Here is a 20,196-nt window from a genome sequence, read left to right on the forward strand (position 1 = left end):
AAAATAAGAGTCTGCTCCTGCTCTGCATAGGGCTGCAATGAAACAAACACTGCATGAATGCTAAACAACGTAAACATGAAGTAGTCAAAACGTACCCATAAAAATCTGTTTTTCCAAGACAGTCCCCAAATCACATCACCCAGATGTCTTGGGGAAAGGAGATTTTGTAAGAAGAAAAAAGTTGTAACATTTTGTCAATAAAAAGTTTTCTAGTGCACAAAATCAGGGTATCACATGGTCCACTGAACAATGCGGCACTCACAAGGTTCTACAAGTATTTCACATATTTTACCAGGAGGAGGTTCCTCACTTTGTTTTGGGGGTCAAAGGGTATTTGACAGTACAATGAATTTCAAGACATTTCAACACAGACCAGTCTGTGTTCTTTTGTTATTACTCCTTCATAAATGCTCACTTGGTTATCAGTTACTGACAGATTTCTCTCTCTCCCCGTCCCCTTTTTTTTTTTTTTTTACCTGCTTACTGGAACTGTGTGGAGTTTGCTTGCTCTCTTTTTGTGTGCTTGGCCTTTTTTATGGGATGTTCTAGATTTTCACAATCTAAAGACATGCCTGAGGTAATGTTTTTTGGTGGACTGCAGGCATAAATAAGACGGTTTCAGAGGTTAGTTGCAATCAGTTCCAGCAACCCATAGTTTTAGTTTGAACAAAGTGGTATTGTAAAGAAGATCAATGGATGGATAAATTGTTTGTCGGGAGCTTCACCAGTGAACATTCTAAATCTATTCTGCACCTCTGTGATTACAAACATTCAGTTGCAGTCAGAAAAAAAATAACATATGGAATCCACTCATACTTTTATCCATTTGTTGATTTGGTGTATGATTTTGCCCTTTGCTCTCGAAACCGTTTGTTCTTTAGCCCCATAACCTGACCGAAGGAAAGTGAAGCGGATCAAACAGCTCCACCTGTGACAGGCTTTCACATAAATCTATGGGCTTTCAGGCCAGGTCTGGTGCTGCCTCCTGCTGACGCTCCACCGATACTGCAGGTTGCGTTTGGAGGTTAATTCAGAACAAGATGACGTCATACTTTGTATCCCGCTCATAATCAAAGAGCCTAAAAACTCTGCGATTCCCTGCTGGTACCTGTCAGTAGTTTTTTTTTTTTTTTTTTTTTTTTTTGGGGGGGGGGGGGGTTGTTGCGTTGTTTTTTTGGCAGTATTTACATTACATTTTGACTTCTCTTGACACCTCATATCTGTAATCTGTAAACAGCTCGGTATCTATCTGATAATTACTATCATCTGATTGCTTCAAGTCCTGAAATAGTTTATTTGTGGAAAAAATGGGCCATTCAATACAGAAATCAAACATTCACCTTGTTTGGGAGGACATGTGACTTTTAAATCACAGTTATCACTAAATTTAATCATAAACATCATAAACAGCATTAAAAGTTGTACATTTCACCATTTATTAAAAAATGGTTGCAGTGATATATCCCACAAAGGGACAAGTGCAGCAGGCTAAAACAATCAATTATTGTGAAATGCATGTCCTACGACTGTCAAGGATACACCTTTCTTTTGCCCAAAGTCTTGCATTAGCTCCATCGACCTTGATTTGGATGACGTGGTCAAACCAATACATGAAAAGGGAGAACATGTAAACTCCACACAGGAAGCCCTCAAAGTCCAAATAGTCTCGGTCCCTGGACTTTCTCACTGCTTTTCATAGCAATACTGCTGCTGCTGCTGATAATAATAATAATAATAATAATAATAATAATAATAATAATAATAATAATAATAATAATAATAATAATAATAATAATAATATATTTAAAGATAAGTTCATGAGTAGAAATAAATTGAATCAATCATTGAAATGTGTGAAGTAATACTGTATTTTACAGTGGCTATTGATTAGGTTATTCTTAAGTATCGTAAAACTTGATAAAAAGTTATATTGTCTTCTCCTGTTGCAGTCTGAAAAGTGTTTTAATAAAACTGAAGCATTCTGAGTTACTCAGCAGCCCAGAAGCGCAGCGTCGCACACTGATGACGTCTCAGCTTCTATTTACTGAGGAACTGCTGCTGCTAGACTTCAACATTAACCCATCAAAACACGAACTTCTGTCCGTCATACAGGTACGACAGCACTCCTTTCTCTTTCAGTACGCTATTTAGACCGATAACGAATGAAATATGTGCACCTGGATGATGAAATCCGTGCTGAAATTGAGTCGTAGTGACCCCATGACAGTTTAGCTTGCTGCTCCATACACTAGCTAATCAGCTATCCAGCGCTGCTGTGGGGCTGGTTAGCCGGTTAGCTGGTTAGCTGAGCGGCGTCACCTCTCTGGACATGTAACCGCTCAATAACCCGGTTACTCGGCGATGTGACAGTGTAAAGGTGTCCAGGTGTTAAATGTAGCTGCTGTAAAGTAACGGGACTCGTTGCTGTGAGGTGGCAGCAACACGTCCTGTCATAATCTGATAAAATGCTCACATGCTCCACCTAACGCAACATCCTCCGTCAAATTGTGTTGTCCAAGTAAAAGTTTACAAATAACAGTACCCCAGGATTGTAGTTCAGGTTAAAAGCGTTGTTAGTACACGTGGTTTACAGCAGACACGCATCAGCCACCTTATGAAGTTCACTCATGCTATCTAATGGGAACTAATACCACAGTTCTGCCATCCACTCAGTGTTTACAGTTGCTGTCATATTTAGTTCCTACAGGCATTAATCTATGGATGTGTTAATTGTTTAGGTTGAGCTGGAATGGATCCGAATATTTAGAACACGTTTTAACACATGTATTCCAGTTTAAAACCACCCTGCGTGTAACTTTAATGATAACCGTAAAGTAGATTTATTACCTTTTGGACAGGCTCGACAAAACCTGAAAAATTGCCTCATAAAAGTATAATTCATGGCGGAGTGCTTTTATGATTTGTTTCACATTGTGCTGTAGTACCTAATGGAGTGGACTCTCAGTGTATATGCAGTGTTATTCATTAATTACACAACTGTGGCAGCCATCATCTGAACTGCTCCACCACATTTTCCTAATGAACCTGAAGTATCTTTGCACTTCTTCTGCTGACATAAACCACATTGATTTATGCATTTGAATTGTTCAGAATTATCTGTGCACTGCCAGCTTTAGCCTGATGTGGCTTGATACTCTTTGAATTTGCAAAGTATGTCTGATCAGCCGTCATCAGTTGGGCTGTAAGAAATTACTATTTCAATCTTTGGCTAGTTGTTTGGCTTTGAGTCAAGCTAACTGAATACATTACAGACTATGTATTAAAAGGCTGTTTTTAGCCAGCAGTTGGTTGTTTTATTTTAATGACGTGTAGGTGTGTGTGATGTGCTGCTCACCACAACAGGTCACGTGATCAGTATATTTGATTTGGCAGTGGTTTTACACCAGATGTTACTTGTGCAATTGGATCCATTTGGGGTCAAAGTACTTATTTAGTGATGACCACTGAACTGTTATTGATGGGATTTGAACCAGCAGACCTCTGCTCTGAAACATTGCTTCTTTAACCTCGAGGCCACCAATGATATGAAGTATGTATAATCTGCTCATATCTTTTAAACAAGGGCAAATATTTATTCATATTTAACATGCATTTAAACAAGCTGAATTTGTGAAGAGACCAAAGGAGGTGGATATCTCTGTTGTATTTAACAAGAATTCATGATAATAAGAGAAATCCATTTTTTTTTTGTTTTTTGTTTTGTTTAAACATTTCTTTTAGTGAAGGTACATTTTTTAACTTAATGTTATGCAAAAATAATGACGGATTAACATATGAAATAAACTCTAGTGAAGCAATATAAGAGGTTTTACAGTTGCTGATTTTTCAGTAAGTAATTGCAAGAAATTCTTGATGAATTTGTTCCAGAGATGGGATAGATTTTGGTTCAGAGCGGCTGCTGTTTGCCTGCACAGGACTAAATAAACATATTTATTTCCGATAATATTTTTCTTTTTTACTTCAGGTGGTGGTTTTCATTCATATGCGGTACATACAAAAAGACATGGTTTGTTTTGCTTTATTATGATATGTTTTGTTAACCTCTTGAAGATTTCTGTTTTTACATTATTTCTGGGGTGTAGTAATATATCTTGCCATTTTTTCCCCTGTTTTTGTTGGTACCAGAGCTGAGCGTTTGGATTGTGCCTTTTGAAAAACAGAAAAATCTAAATCTTTTTCGCCAGTGCCAGGCAGCTTTTCCATGCAGTTCACTTTTGTTTGGTGTTTTTTGATTTGATAATTGAAAGTCTGAAGAAACCACACATATTGACAATTTAACAAACAGGAGCCTCGGTGATGTGTGGGGGAACTATATACAGCCACAGCAGCCTGGTACCTCCTCCTCATGGAGGACACCACCCTGCTCATGCATTTTATTGAGAGACATCCTGTTCTTCAGCATGTATTTGTGGCAAGTTAGCCAACAAGGTTTTGTGGGTCACTCTACAATGAACCACAACCAGCTGATCCCACAAGTGTTCAATGAGGTTGCGGTGAGAACTACTGGCAGAGTGTTTCAGCAGCTCTACTACCAAATCCTTGAGGTCTGCAATGTTGTGTTGTCTTCTTACATGGTGGGTTTTTTTCACAGACTGTAGAGGAATGGGCTGTTGAAAGACTGCAGAATCTCATCCTGATATTTCTCTGCATTTAGATGTGATAAGACCCCAGAGGCGCTAAACATGAGTAAACAGCAAAGAGAAGCTGTTTGACATTGCAGGGCGCCACTGCCCACCCCAAACATGTCTGTTCCTTACACATGTGGAACGTGGCACACTGTAAAAGGCAGACATTCAGGCTTTACTATGGTTAAGATTGAAGTGTACCAGAGACAAAATTTCTGACTCCTGATTTATTTCATAATGTACAGAATTCTTTCCCCAATTCTGAAAGATCTTGTTCCTGAACTCTTCATCAGATCCAAGTGAAGCTCAACCGCTTTTAGTCTCTCATGATTCTATGCAATCTTTTCATGCTATTGATTTATTGTAAAACACCGGTGTGTCGGTAATTGATTACTATATATTTGTGGAATATTTGTGGTTTTCTCCTTTAAAATATGTTGTCTGAGTTTGTGTCCTTCAAGAAATATCAATAAATGTTTAGGAACTTTCATAAGCATCCGGGTTTTAAATAAAATCTTTTATGATTGTTCCAGATATTTCTCCATTCGACCCCTCACATATTGCAAGTGGCTTCTTGAGGCTGGGATTTTGAATGGAGTGAGTGTTGTGCCCCAATGAGATGACTGACCAGGGCAACAACAACCAGAACATCTCCTGCAACCCCTTCGCTGCCCTCTTCAGCTCACTGGCTGATGCCAAGCAGTTCGCATCAGGCCAGAAACCACAACAGCAGTCGGCTGAAGCGCCATGTGAGTACACTCACTCAGATTTATCAGCAATCGTTTCATCAGAGGCAGCGAGTCATGTTTCTGGAGGGAAGCTCACCTGCATATTTTCAAAGTTGACCTGATCAAAAAAAAACACCTGAATCTAATTTGTATGTTGCCGCCATCATTTCAGTCAAGTTTCTTGGAACAGGTGCACCTAAATAAGAAACAGATCTGAGACCCTCCAGGATCCAGCTCATTACATTGTGTCACATTTTATAAAACCAAGTTTACAAAAAAGCAAACATTGGAGTGAAATTGCAAGTCATTACAAAATGCTTGTACGTAAATTCATGCTGTGTAATAGGTAATCACAGGTATATTGGGCCTTCACCTAAATCTGTGTATTTTGTGTATCTTTTGAATTGATAAAAATGCAGCTACATTAATTGTAGCATGTGCAAAATCTTGGGCTCTCTGCCGTCAGCCCCTGTGGACCTTCTCTTTGAAAGACGTGACAGCTTGCAATGTTGTCTTCCTCTTCTTGATTTAGGGATTTTCAGTCACTCCTGCTTACAGATCACAGCACATTCTGTGATATTCTTAGGCCGCCTCCCTTTCACTGCATGCATAAGATCTTCCCACAGATTTTCACTGATGTTAAAGTCGGGGAACAGCGAGGACATTTCTACAGCTTGGACTTGTGTTTCTAGTTGGATCACAGTCCAGCTAAAGAAGTTATTTCTTTCATTTTCACTTGATTCACTTCTTACATGACATATGCTTTCAGAACTTGCTGACATTTTTTAAGTTATTCTTCCTTAAATCTCTGCAAGTTGTTATGCTACAAAACCTCAAAGCTAAACAAACTTGCAGCAATTTCCCAACTAGGCTGCAGGTGAGTTTTCCTGCTGGTAATCCTTCATGTAAGCTGTGATTTCAGACAGGTGAATGATGCACCAGCAGTTCTATCACCCAAAAGTTCAGTCATATTGGTTATTGGAAACATGTATTTTCATTAAAAAAAAAAAAAAAAAAAAAACACCTCCCCAGTGTTTGCCCAAAAACGTTTTGCATGCATCTGTCAAGACAGTGTTACAGAGATGTCCTTTTTGTCCAACATCTTTAACCTCTGTGTGTGTGCTGCCACAGTGGAGGACTCAGGAGAGAGCCAGTCGGAGTCGGAGAACTCCGTGTCAGACAGCGTTGATGAAAACGATGACTCTGTGGCAGAGATCAGCCGCTCTTTCCGGTCCCGGCAGGAGCTCTGCGAACAGCTCAATGTCAATCACATGATCCAGCGCATTTTCCTCATCACTCTGGACAACAGTGAGTGCAAGCTTGTAAACACTTCTGTCTATTAGGTCAGCCTTATCCGACTGAAATTATAGTCGGAACAAAGGAGGTAGTGTAACTGTCACTATGGTCTGGTAAGAGTCCATGCAAATGGCACATTGGACTGCTCGTCTGTTATATACCTTCACAATATGACCATTCACACAATGGTTTACTTTCTACAGCGTAAAACCTGCATTGTTTTGCTGTTGCTCGACCATAATTCTGTATATATGTTGTGGTTTACCAACGTGAAGAAAAAGGCAGATTGAAATCTGTTCGGACAGTATTTTATTTGACTTCTCTTTGCTTTTAAAACAGCGCTTACTCTCCCACTTAGTTTCCAGTTTCTGTGGATTCAGGCTGTTTCAGGCATCTCTTACTCACATTGTTTCAGACTGATTTCAGGATTTTGACATCCGGGATTAGCAGGGGCCGAATTGTCTCCTGAAAATCTCTTATTTCTTCTTTCATCTTTGCAAATAGCTACAGTGTACATGCACAAGCAACTTTAGCAAGAACGATCTTTAAATAATAGTATCCTGTACAATATCACTGTCATAAGCTCTACCTTTGTGGAGGTGATTATATTAAATGTTTACCTGATGCTTTGTAGTGTTTTCATTTACCCATAGAGATTTTTGAGTTTGTGCTCAGCAATGAATCTACTGGTTGGTAGGAGCTTTTGGTGTGGACTTTACATGCTCTTCCTTTGCCTCAATGTACTTTGGTTTCCTCTAAAAGGTCATATTTATTATGTTGACTTGTACAGAAGACGAATAAATATTATCATAGTTATGTGATGGAAGGACAACCTGTACTGGTCGAAGATGTCTTCTGAATGTTTAATGCTTGTGCTGACTCCAACACTCCAGGCTGGATGAAATAGGCCAAAAAAAAAAAACATAAAAATATATAGTTTGCAACAGATTTCATCTCATTTAGTTTTATGGGAATGCAACTCTGAAACCTGGCACTATTTGCACAACTCTGCAATCTTTCGGCAATTTATTGCAAGTTTGTGTAGTTAACTTTGTCGTGCCTCTACTTTCTGTAGCAGTTTGTGTTCATAGTTTCAATCTCAATTTGACCACAGAGAGGCCCGTCTGGGTTGAGAAGCAGCTGCAAACGGAAGTCGGTTAATTCACCTCAAGCACATCATATTTGCCCCGGAGGATCCTGCTTTGATGTGAGAGTCGCAGGCAGGTGCTTGATGAGGAGCAGTGTTTGCACTAAATAGCAGCAGACTTTCCTGTTCTTGAGGGGATTGTCAGATGACGCTCCACATCTTGAAAGTCAAATTTGAAGTTTCCAGTGAGCAACAAATGACTCATCACCCTTTTTCGACAATATAAAGACCTTCACCACTGTGAAGTCTCGTTGTGATTTGGCGAGGTCTCTCCACCACTGAGACTGCTTAAGGATGAGTCATGACGAACAGGAAATGTAGGCTAAAGGCCCCTCTGTGTTCCCATGGAGCTCCTCTGTGAATTTCTTGTCCGCTTCAGTCTGGAGTGAAAATGTGGAGCCTGAATTATTCCACTGCTGGGATTTTGATTAATCCAGTGTACATATGCTTGTTGTTTAAGCCCCGAGTTGTAGTAAAATTAAAAAAATGAACTGTAATTCTTAGGCGACCCCAGTCTGAGAGGAGGTAATGGCATCCCGCCTCGCTGTGTTTACCTGGAGGAGATGGCTGCGGATCTGGACGGACAGGACTGGCTGGACATGGACAACATAGAGCAGGTCAAATGTCAACCAGTTTTTTGCGTCACTGCTCTTTTGTTTTCTGCTTGTCTTGTTTTTCTTTTCTCAATAAACCTGCGCAGGTTTGGAGCAACTGGTTGTGAAATGTCCACCATTAACAGATGTTCTGAGTAGTCACACATTTTCAAAGAGATAAATGCAAAGATGTGTGGAATTTAATGAAAACAAGATTGCATTATTTAAAGGGTGGGCTGATTTGTGTCTGCGATGCTGCTCTGTGTCCTCCAGGCATTGTTTAACCGGCTGCTGCTGCTCGAGCCAGGAAACCAGCTCATCTACATGACCTCATGCAGTGCTGTGAACCTCTCCGCTGACCGGGATGCTGGCGAGAAATGCGCCATCCCTTACCTCTTTGCGTGCTACCAAAGGGCAAAGGAAGAGGTCAGTGTCTTTTTTCCTTCCATGGTTGTAGTTTTGGCTCTGCAGTGCCACTATTTTCAGCTGTTAATCGACTATGCACAGTAATTGAAACATAAAAATATCCCATATTCTTCTATAATTCAGTGGCTTTGTTCTAATCTGTGCAACTAGGTGACGAAGGTACCAGAGAAGCTACTTTCGTTTGCTGTTCGCTGCAAAAATCTCACAGTGTCCAACACTCGAACAGTCCTCCTCACTCCGGAGATCTACATCAGCCAGAATGTGTACGAACAGCTTCTCGACCTGCTGCTGGAGGCTTTCAGTGGAGCGCGTAGGTCCTGTTTAGACTTGCTTCTTTTCTTGTGCTTGCTTCTCTTCATTGGTCCTTATGGGTTTTTTTTTTTTTTTTTTTTTTAATATAAAGTTATTACACCCTTCCCATTACCACAGGACTCACACTGCCAGAATTTAGTTGAACAATCATTTATTTCTAATTTACAGGCTTTAGATTTAATAAGGAACTTTGTCAGGGACTGATGCCAAAATACTTTTCACTTTTCCTAAAAAAAAAAAAAAAAAAAAATGAAACGAGTGAAAAAGAAATTATTGCGTTTACTTTAATCGAAACTGGAGAAACTGTTTTGCACTGTTCAATTTTCTTCTCTTCACTGCTTTTCAGAACCTGAGGAGGTGGTGGAATTTGTGGAGGAGGTCATCACTGGCCTGCTCTCTGACCAGGAGGTGCGGACCTTTGAGGAGGTGATCGTACCGGTGTTCGATATCTTCCAGGGACGCATCAAAGACCTGGACCTGTGCCAGCCTCTGCTTTACTCCTACCTGGACGTTCTCCTCTATTTCAGTCACCATAAAGACATTGCCAAGGTCAGCAGGCATAATTTTAGCCAAAATTATAGTCGCACACTTTCTGCCAACAACACAGCACTTGTGTGCTCCTAATGATAAGTTCACCATATGCTGTCTTCACATCGCATCTCAACGAGGGTCTCGGCTCTTCCTGTTCTTCTAGGTATTGGTGGAGCACATTCACCCCAAAGATCCAGCCAATGGTTTACAGTATCAAAAAAGTTTACTGGGGACAGTTCTTAATATTTCCTGCTTGCTGAAAACCCCGGGGGTGGTGGAGGGACACGGCTACTTCCTGAACCCGTCTCGCTCCAGCGCCCAAGAGACAAAAGTTCAGGAGGCCAACATCCACCAGGTAATCTTTGATGTGATCAGAGGAATCAAATACAGACTATTACAGAGGAATGAATGACGTATACTCTTGTTGTGCTGCAGTTCATGGGCCAGTTTCAAGAAAAGCTGCACCAGATCTTGAAGAACCTGCTGCAGCGGTCTGCTGAGACTCGCCACCTGCTGCTGCAGTGGTTGGGCAGTTGTCTGCAGGCCAACGCCGGCCGCACGAAGATCTGGGCCAATCAGATGCCCGAGATCTTTTTCCAGATGTACGCCTCCGACGCGTTTTTCCTGAACCTGGGTGCGGCTCTGCTGAAGCTGTGCCAGCCCTTCTGCAGGCCGCGCTCACCCAAGCTGCTCACCTTCAACCCCACATACTGTGCACTCAAAGAGCTGAGTGAAGAGGAGAGGCGCAATCGCAACGTGCACGCAAGAGGTCAGTATTTTTGAGACAGACAATGAAAAGGTCGCTGAATGTTTAGTTCCCAGCTTTTATGATCAGTCTTACTGTAGCATCTTCGATATCTGTTTTAATTTTACTGTTTGATTCATACAACTGGATTTGCAGAGAAAAGGCCTGAAGAGTATACACAGTCACTTGCTTCCTTTTCCAGGTCTTGACAAGGAAACCTGCCTGATCCCAGTGCCCCCTCAGCAGCCAGTTGAATCTGCACAGTCTTACAGCCTCCTGACTGAAAATCTCATCCTCACGCAGCTCACCTTGCATCTGGGCTTCCACAGGTCTGCATAAACAAGCACAAATAGCTTCTGTTAATGGAAACAAATCCTCCTGTTTCCCCATATGTCTCCTTTAACACATGTTCTCTTTCTCTCTATATGCCCATGCACCCGTGTTCGTTGCAACTAGACTCCATGAGCAGATGGTGAAGATGAACCAGTCCCTCCACCGGCTCCAGGTGACATGGCAGGAGGCCCAGCGGACGGGCAACCCGATGTCGGAGCAGCTCCTGGAGCAGTTTGAGCGCCTGATGATTGTTTATCTGTCAACCAAAGCTGCCACCACGCAGCCCGCCATGCTGCAATGCTGCCTTAACCTCCAAGCTTCCACTGCTGCTCTGCTCGTTCAGCTTGGAGTGGGAAACCAGGGACCCGAGCATGTACCGCTCACTTTTCCCCTCCCTTCTCTACAGAATACTATGCTCTGCTATGTACCAGGTAGGCACAATCATCCACAACAAATAAATCTGTACAGTCACACATCCATCTCCTATATTGCTTCATCCAATTCAGGGTCTTGGGGAAATTGCACCTGCACAATGTAATGCAAATTCATCATAGCTGTGATCCACATGTGGAAAATACACACTGCAAAGGCTGACTGAACTGTGATTTTTTTTCTTTTCTTTTTTTAAATACACTGTGCATTCATGCTCTACATGTCAATGTATCAGTCAATCCGATGGCACCACTCTGCCCTACATGCCACCACGTTAGGTAGATGTGAGTTCTGCGGTCACACAGTGTGTGGAGAGAGCTTAGTGAGTGTTGTGATGGTGCAAACTACAGAGACAGGCGAGGAAAATCTGGGCAAAAAAGGACTTGAGACTAACCCCCAAGACACATGGTGCACACTGAGAACCACAAGATTTTAGTTTACTGGTTTTCCTCCAGCTTTAGTTGCATCAAATTTCTCTATGATTAATTTGAAGGCAAGATAATTTTGTGCAATTTTTGCCTTCACTGACCGATACAAACATACTGAGGCTCAAACTCATTTTCCCACTCTGCAAACTAGTGCAGCAAACTAGTTTTCCTTTCTGACTGCCTTGTAATAGTTCTTAACGTATTATAGTCACATTTGCAGTGAGTTGTTAGTTTATAAAACACTGCATGTTGTCGCCTCGCAGCAGGAATCATTTCATTTCCACGTTTCTCTGCACAATATTCTACTGAAATTACAACAGCTGTTACTGTGATTTAGCAGCGCTGAGTCACTCGCAGTGCAGTCAGTCATTAATACTGAGCATTCCTTAAAATGATAGTCATGCCTAAAGTCTGCTGTCTCCTTGTCAGAGTTTTTTGCAGAAAACCTGGGAGATTTTTTCATCTTCCTCCGTCGATTTGCTGACGACGTCTTGGAGACTTCAGCAGAAAATCTGGAGCAGATTCTTCACTTCATTACTGTCTTCATGGGTAACGTGGAAAGGTACGTCATTTCATCTGTTCTGTCCCGGGTGAAGTAATTATTTCTAATAATAATTAGAATAATAATGTAATATTCGTCTTTTCTGTGCAATAGAATGAAGAACCCTCATTTAAGAGCAAAGCTTGCCGAGGTTTTGGAGGCGGTGATGCCTCACATGGAGCCGCTGGCTCCTGGCGCTGCTCAGCCAATCGTTTTCCAGAGAGAAAGAGTCTTCTGCTCCTACAGACACGCTCCTCAGCTGGCCGAGGCCCTCATCACTGTGTTTGTGGATATCGAGTTCACAGGTGAAAGAAGCCTACTCCTCAGAGCCAAGTTAACCCTTTCATACCGTACCTGTCCTCAAGACTATCTTAAGGCAGCATGTCGTGCTTCATTGTCTGTATGAAAAAGAGTGAGTTCTGGGATTCATTCGGGTTCTTTTTGGTGTCAAGCAAACGGTGCAGCCTTTGTTGGATGTGTGTTCGCCCGTGTGTGTCCAGCACTACAAGAAAAGGACAGAAGCCGCATCCAGTAAAACCTTGAAGAAAGAAATCAGGTGATCATTGTTGATCTTTTTCCTTTCCTCCTCAGGTGATCCTCATCAGTTTGAACAGAAGTTCAACTACAGACGGCCCATGTATCCAATCCTCAAGTACATGTGGGGCAAAGACAGCTATAGGGAGAGCATCAAGGTAAACAAAAACAACAAATATTTGTATGTTTTGTAGACTTTGAAACCTGCTGTTTGGTTATTCTGGTTTTACTTGTTTTAGACCTCCGTGAAAACACGTCACCTAAAAAGTTGTTCCCTACTGAGGAGTGCAAATATGGCAAAATAGAAATGTTGGTATTGCATTAGTTGGATGATACTGTTGGCAAATAAACACCCACAGCCTCTGGCTCCAAGTCATTTATAACTCTAGTCGTACTGGAAAATGTTTTAGAGAAAATATAAGGCAAGAGAAAAACTAACTGATTTGTTTTAATTAACTGAAGACATACTCTACTGGTACAGACATAAACTATTTTCAGCCGTTAAAAGTTAATAGATAATTTAATGTGGAGGGCTTATCAGGAGAATAGTTCACTCACAGGTGTTTGTATAAGTGCTCTTCAGCAGAGGTACCTGATGTGATTCCTGTTGTTTGACATGTCTCAATACAGTGTTTGGCAAACTATGCATCTGAGAACCTGGAGGCCATGAACCCGCCACTGTTCCTCCGGTTCCTCAACCTACTCATGAATGATGCCATCTTTCTCCTGGACGAGGCCATTCAGGTGAGACTGTCTTGTATTTTGTGTTCTTCAGCTTCTCAACCATTAACATGATCACCAAACTGAAACAATCCATCCTGTCACTATGAGTGATGTAGCTATTGATCATCCAGACTCTGATCTGATTAATTCATTTCGTTACTGGTAAATATTAGTCCCTGTTGGTTGCCTGCTGGGTCCAGTCTTCACCCTGAGAATGGAGAACGTATTGTATCCTGATTACAGCTGGAAGAGCATCCATGGTAGAAACAAACCCAAATCACTGGTCCAATTTATATTGAACGGTTGTATTGACCTGCTTTGAAAGGGAAAAGCTTGATAAACAATTCTTCAGTTACGATAAAAATTCAATTTTTTTCTTTTGCAGGAATGTCAAACTTCAGAGTTTTGCATGTATTTTTATCTGTTCATTTTGTCAACCACATTATCCAACTTGAATTAAATTAAACTCAAACTGTTTTTCTTTTCCTCTGACAGTACCTGAGTAAAATTAAAGTCCTGCAGCTGGAGCGGGATCGGGGGGAGTGGGAGGGCTTGGCCCCTGATGCCCGTCGAGAGAAGGAGTCAAGCCTGCAGATGTTTGGACAGCTGGGGCGCTTCCACAACATCATGTCCAACGAGACCATCGGCACACTGGCCTTCCTCACCTCAGGTAAGGAGCGATTGATTCCGTCGCTGTGAAGCAGACATTCAAAAGTTGTGGGGGGTTTTTTTTCTTCACTTTTTTTTCCTCCCTTGACTCTCTCAGAAATCAAGGGCATCTTCGTGCACCCGTTCCTGGCTGAAAGGATCATCTCCATGCTGAACTACTTCCTGCAGCACCTGGTGGGTCCCAAGATGGGCGCTCTTAAAGTCAAAGACTTCAGCGAATTCGACTTCAAGCCCCAGCAGCTTGTTTCGGACATCTGCACAATCTACCTGAACCTTGGGTACGTTGAAAACTTTCTGCTTTCACAAAGTCGGTCGATGAAAGAAGTACAAACATTAAAAAGGCGTGTTAAAAAAAGCAGCATTTAGCTGTTCCTATTCATGTTTGCCTTGTCTCTGTGTTTAGTTTTCTTCTTTTATTTGGTGATATATGCTCCGGAGACGCAGCACAGTGACACATTGCTGAGTACGACTGAAAATATGTTTGTTTTTCTGTTTGGCAGTGATGAGGAGAATTTCTGCGCTACAGTCCCGAAGGATGGTCGGTCGTATTCTCCTACTCTCTTCTCTCAGACTGTTCGAGTACTGAAGAAGATCAACAAGCCCGGGGACATGATCGTGGCTTTTGGCCTCCTTGCTGATAAAATAAAGGTACCATTTGACCCAAAGTGGGTTCCCCACTGAAAACACAGGAGTGCAGCTTAAATTTTTTAACAAATCTCATAAATATATGCAGTGTCCACTCTTGAACGCTGCCGGAGAAACTCACACAGAATGCTGCTGTTGTGTTTCAGTCCCACGCAGACCGGCAGCAGCAGGAAGAGGAGACATACGCAGATGCTCCGGATGAATTCCTGGACCCCATCATGTCCACTCTGATGATGGATCCTGTTCTGCTCCCTTCTTCCAATGTGACGGTGGACCGCTCGACTATAGCAAGGCATCTTCTCAGGTACATTCGCAACAACAAAGGCCTCGGAATTGATTCAAACGGAGAGAGTTTTCATGTGGGAAACAATGGAATTAGATATGTTAACAAGTGTTATAGAATATAGAATACTGTGTGCAGCAGCGTAGCTATAAATTCACCACACAATAAAGTACTTTAGTTTTCCTAAAATGATGGAATTCTGATTTTTTTTTTTTCTATCTTCTTAGCTACCTCTGAGCTACCTTTTAGTTTCACTTTTGAGTGGCTTTACTGAAAGCGATTGTCTGTAAAGCAAAAGGGAAGCAGAGTAAAGCCAAACCAAACTGAATAAACAGACTGAAAAAACTGCAAAAACTACATTTTAATGAAAACGATACCAAAGTAATATTTGGGTTAATGGGTTACACTTGTTCTGAAAAACGATCAGAAGATTTTCAGATATTAAACGGTCAGTTTTTAGACAGGTATTCATTAAATAGTAGTGACAAATTGTCTTATTTCAGCAAATTAAAAGTTATATTAGCATTGCTTAAACTTATGATAAACTTATCATAGAATCTGAAATCTAAGTAGACAGCAGGTGGTGTTTATGTATAAAATAGACATACGTGAGTTCTATCAGTGCATGTGAGATATATATTTGTGAATCGTATGAGTTGATTTCTGAAGTCTGTGTCCTCTTTGCAGTGACCAGACCGACCCTTTCAACCGCAGTCCTCTCACCATGGACCAGATAAGGCCGAACGAGGAACTCAAACAGCAGATCTTGCAGTGGCTTGATAAGCATAAGCAGGAGCGGCTGCAGCTGGGACCCAGTGGCTAGTTTCAATCTCTCACTGTGACGAACAATGACTCATCTCACGTCATCGTTTTTCCCCTTTCTTTCTTTTCCCTTTTTTTTTTTTTTTTTTCTGGTCGACACGCTCCTCTGCTTTACCGCTGATCCATGCTGTGCTTACCTCTGTGGATCCAACGATCCGCTCATTAATTAGCCTCTTCCTTCAGCCTCCGTGCTTCTTGGACCTCCTCCGTGACATCAGTCCAGGCAAACTGTAGCCCACCTGCTGGCATCACCGTCAGCGCCCATGGACGGCAGCCGCTCTTCTCCCATGATGCCCTGCTGTAAGCACCGACGGGATGATGCCGACTCTGGTTCCACATTGATCAGCCATTAATCACCAGGACTGAGCCCTCACAGATCAGTTGTTCAGCACGTGAATGTACTGTATGAAACCTTGACTGATCTGTTGGCTCTCACCACGTTTTATACAGCGAGGTGAGTATTTTTTAGGAGCTCACAAGTCAGGACATGGATGAAGTTCATTCATATTTTAGCTTTTAATTCACCCTCAAACAATACATTGCACACTGCCTTTCAAAAGTTCTTTAACACCCTTTATGTCGCTTCATTTACAACCAGTATGTTCATTGTAAATATAAATAGCACTTAAAAGTGTGGCACAGGTTAAAATGATTACAGGTTTGTGACTTTTATTTGATTTAAAGTGAACAGATTTACTTAAAGGCATTTAAAATCTTGTTCACTTTGATGTTATTTGAGTATGTCAAGAGTAGTTTGTCGGATGTGGAAGCTCCTATCTTTAATGAAGCTGTGGTGATTTTCTTAAATTGTGAGAACTTCTTTTTAAAATTTGTTGGATGAAATAAATTAAAATATTTCAGTTGCTTAATGGCAATTACACTAATTTGAACCATGGCAAAATGAAACCATCTACCTAAAAATGTCAGAGTGCATGTTAAATTGCTCAGTTATTAAGCGTGGCATTGATAGACGGTTTGTGTGGAGAGGACATGTGGGAGCTGTTCACAGCTGTGATAGACAAATGGTAATTGACAGTGATGTGGCATCTCAGGGACGCAGAGGAAGGAGGGCAGCTCAAAAAGAAAACAAATGATTGTGTGGCATGAAAGTGTTCCATCTGTGGAAATTAAAAGGCTTTTGAATCAGTTTACTTAGGAGCTACAGAAGAAAGAACAGCTGCTTTTACATGGCAGCAGACTATTTTTTTTATGGGTAAAAGTTGCAGAGATCCTCTTGAGGACATTTAAGAGAGATAAAAAGCAAGCACCAGCTGATCGATGCACACACAACAGATAAAAAAACAAAAGTAGAACACAGTTTACGGACGTCTTTGGCATTTAAGTAACTTTGACTAAATTAACCTGGACACTTGCAGCTTTCTTACAGCTACTTAATACTGTGCAACAGTTATTTTCAATCACTGAACTCACTGGAACAGGAGGAGGAATCAGTATTTAGTGCATCCACCCCATTTACTAAACTGTCTCAAAAACAGCTTCCGTTCTTATGTGTAAACCTTTTTAAGGTGTTCTTCAAGAAAGTTCTCTAAAGCACAGATCTTCTGTGAATGTAGTCTGGCTCATAATCTTCTCTCAATCCCGATCAGACTCCAAGATGTTGAGATCAGGAATCTGTGGGGACCATATCATTCCCTCCAAGACTCCTGATTTGTCTTTCAGTCCCCGAGGTAGCACTTAATGACACTGGGTGTGTGATTGGAATTGATGCGTGCTCCTGCAGTGTAAATCTGGAACCAGTTATGCTTTAAATGTTTGCACAATGCTGTATGTTGATGAGAAACATAGTCGCTGATCAGTGAAATGTCATATTTCTCCTGAAGTATTTGTAGTAGCGAAGCTAAAAACAAAATCTGACGTGGGAAATAAATGTGCAGTCCAGCGAAATCCTGAGCTGAATGAGTCCATCGTCACATGCTGAATATGACTGTGTAAAGATATGTATAGATGTGCTGATTTCTCTTTTTTTTTATAGCTGAAAGTCACACCTGTTTTTCCATGTAATCCTGTTTTATGGTCTTAATCATGACTGCAATTATTTCCCATTAGACAAACATGGGGGTTGAATCATTTTTGACTGGCAGTGTGCTGAACAGCTTTCAACCATTCAATTAACGCTCACCTGATCACAGTTCATGTATTCCTGAGCTCGCGTTTTTCTACTGATTTTTTCTTTTTCTTTCTTTTTGTGCGTGCCTGTGTGCGTGCAAGAGTAGTGAATTGATGTGTGGGTAAGCAGTCGATCAATAGAATCGGTGCCTAAAACCAAGAGCCTTGCAGTAAATGTCAGCGGGTGGGAATCCGATTTGTTTCACGATGATGAAATATGTTTTCTTTGAGGACTAAATGGAGCTGTGTGTGACGGAGAGAGAGGACCCCAAGGAGATTTCATGTTTTTAAGAAACATTTCAGACGAAAAGGTTTTGATACAAAGTGGAGTTTGTGTGAGGAATGGAGAAGACGACTCTGTGTTAGTTGGCATGCTCTTATTCAGAATATTTACCGCCTGAATGATTTCATGGTTTAAGTTATAATGCAATATTTTTTTTTGTTTTAACTGTGATTATAAAATTATTATTTTGGATGTACAGTATGATTAAGAAATAAACTAATGTGCGCTACTTGGCTTTTTTTTTTTTTGGAGTAATGTGAAAAACTGCAGCGCTGTCCAGCACGTCTAAACAAAATCAGGATCATTGAAAAGTGAATTGACTGGTTTTCTTACACTCATATAAAAGAGAGAGATTGCAACATTTTAATGTAATATTAAAAGTGGCTTAAGAATGTAAAAAAAACCCAAAACTTTGGTTTCGCTGAAATGTTCAAAAATTTTAAGATAAAGAATGTTTTACTTAAGCAGCTTAAACAGGAAGTTTTGACTTTGAATCTCTGCAAATGAAATTCATATTTGAAAATGTTTGACAATTTGATTTGAGTTGTGATAAATACAAGCTTCGGCTTGTATTACAATATTTCAGATGTACCTTTACCGCCATATTACTGAGAGATAATCAGTGGATGGCAGGTGCAAGGTGAGGCAATTTTTACAACTATGAAGTGGACATCTGAAGCTCATATCAAATTTATTCCACTGATGTAGAAAACAATCATTTGTTTTCGTGGCTGCCTTTTCGGAAGGGCATTTGCGTATTGCATAGAATATTGGGTGAGGGAGGATGTGTAGATTTCCATCCATCACCTTGACTTTATCTGGTGTTTCATGACAAGGTGGAGCATGTTCTTCTTGAGGATATCTCTAATTCACTGTAATATAAGAAAAAAAAAGAACAGACAACCACTTAAGCCCATCTTCACCAATATGTTCAGTTTTGAATCACCAGTTGACCTGTGTTACATGTTTTGTCAATGTGGGAGGAAACGCCTGGAAAACATGCAAAGCATCCACACACACACAGCTGAAATCCCACCCACAGGTTTCAACCCATTAAACTCAGGCTGTGACACATTCAAGGGGACAAGGGAAGGTTTTTAAGCAGAGCAAAAGAACTAGATCGAGACCATGTTTTAAATTTAACCTGTGTTATGTTGAAGTTTCTAAATGTTCTGGAGTGCAGCTAATAAAAAAAAATATATATAATCAGAGTCTAAAAAGTCCTTATATATTTTAGAAAATTCTATTTCATTCATCCGTTTTTTTATCCTGCTTGATCCAACATGGTTTTGCATGGGGAGGCTGAGCCGATTGAAAAGTGGAGTACAGCCCAACAGTCTTCACAGCCGAACACAGTGATGAAACAATGACACTGGTGCAGCAGACCTCCACCATGGCCCCTCAGGAGGAAACCACAGTACCTGGAGAAGGGCCTGGCATGCACAGAGTCAGGAGAACATGTAAACTCCAAAAGCAAGGTGTGCAATCCCATTGGAGGCGATACACCACTATGTCCCCTCAGTTTACTCTCCCACTAAAACAAGTGTTTTTAGCTTCTTTACAAGCCCTTTTCTTTTGAGGGACCACTTTCTTGAACTGACCCATTCCACTGTCATTGAGCCTCTTAAAGCTTGTAATTTGACTCCAGCTTCTCTTCCAATTCCAGACTGAAGCTCGGTAATTCTCTTTGTGTAAACATTTGACAGTTGGCCGTGGTCTCTGATCTCTGTAACGCTCTCTGCATGGCTCCGCATGCACAGGCAGCTTTAATGCCCCCTTCAGCGTGCAGGTGACTGCTGCCCTGCCGGTCGCTCTCAGTCTTGTGTGTCTTGTGTGATCCTTGAGTTTAGCTACAGCCCATAAAATCCTCTCGCTTTCCGCGCAAGCTGTCAGTCTGGCTGTTTTCTGCCCGCGATTCAAACCCTCGGCCCCTTTCCCGGGCAAAGCCCCTG

At 41.3% G+C, this 20,196-nt stretch overlaps 1 protein-coding gene across 1 annotated transcript; it reads left to right on the top strand.

The window, feature by feature from the left end:
* Positions 1-2,032: 2,032 nt before the first annotated feature.
* On the top strand, positions 2,033-18,473 carry ube4a (ubiquitination factor E4A (UFD2 homolog, yeast)). Its single transcript, XM_030107894.1, has 20 exons — positions 2,033-2,112; positions 5,180-5,395; positions 6,506-6,682; positions 8,322-8,434; positions 8,684-8,836; positions 8,987-9,146; positions 9,495-9,697; positions 9,843-10,034; positions 10,115-10,448; positions 10,627-10,753; positions 10,881-11,188; positions 12,047-12,179; positions 12,273-12,463; positions 12,750-12,850; positions 13,323-13,436; positions 13,911-14,085; positions 14,182-14,362; positions 14,585-14,732; positions 14,876-15,033; positions 15,700-18,473. The coding sequence occupies exons 2-20, from the start codon at positions 5,266-5,268 to the stop codon at positions 15,833-15,835; spliced, it is 3,234 nt and encodes a 1,077-aa protein (XP_029963754.1). The 5' UTR covers positions 2,033-2,112; positions 5,180-5,265; the 3' UTR covers positions 15,836-18,473.
* The last annotated feature ends 1,723 nt before the right edge of the window (positions 18,474-20,196 follow it).

Source organism: Salarias fasciatus, chromosome 14 (assembly GCF_902148845.1).
Source record: "Salarias fasciatus chromosome 14, fSalaFa1.1, whole genome shotgun sequence".
In the NCBI taxonomy this organism is placed as follows: Eukaryota; Metazoa; Chordata; class Actinopteri; order Blenniiformes; family Blenniidae; genus Salarias; species Salarias fasciatus.

Bases quoted from the DNA above. Each gene is read 5' to 3' on its own strand.
- ube4a (XM_030107894.1), top strand. From the start codon at position 5,266: ATGACTGACCAGGGCAACAACAACCAGAACATCTCCTGCAACCCCTTC. The intron at 9,147-9,494 runs GTAGGTCCTGTT...ACTGCTTTTCAG, and splicing joins GGAGGCTTTCAGTGGAGCGC to AACCTGAGGAGGTGGTGGAA. The intron at 14,086-14,181 runs GTAAGGAGCGAT...TGACTCTCTCAG, and splicing joins ACTGGCCTTCCTCACCTCAG to AAATCAAGGGCATCTTCGTG.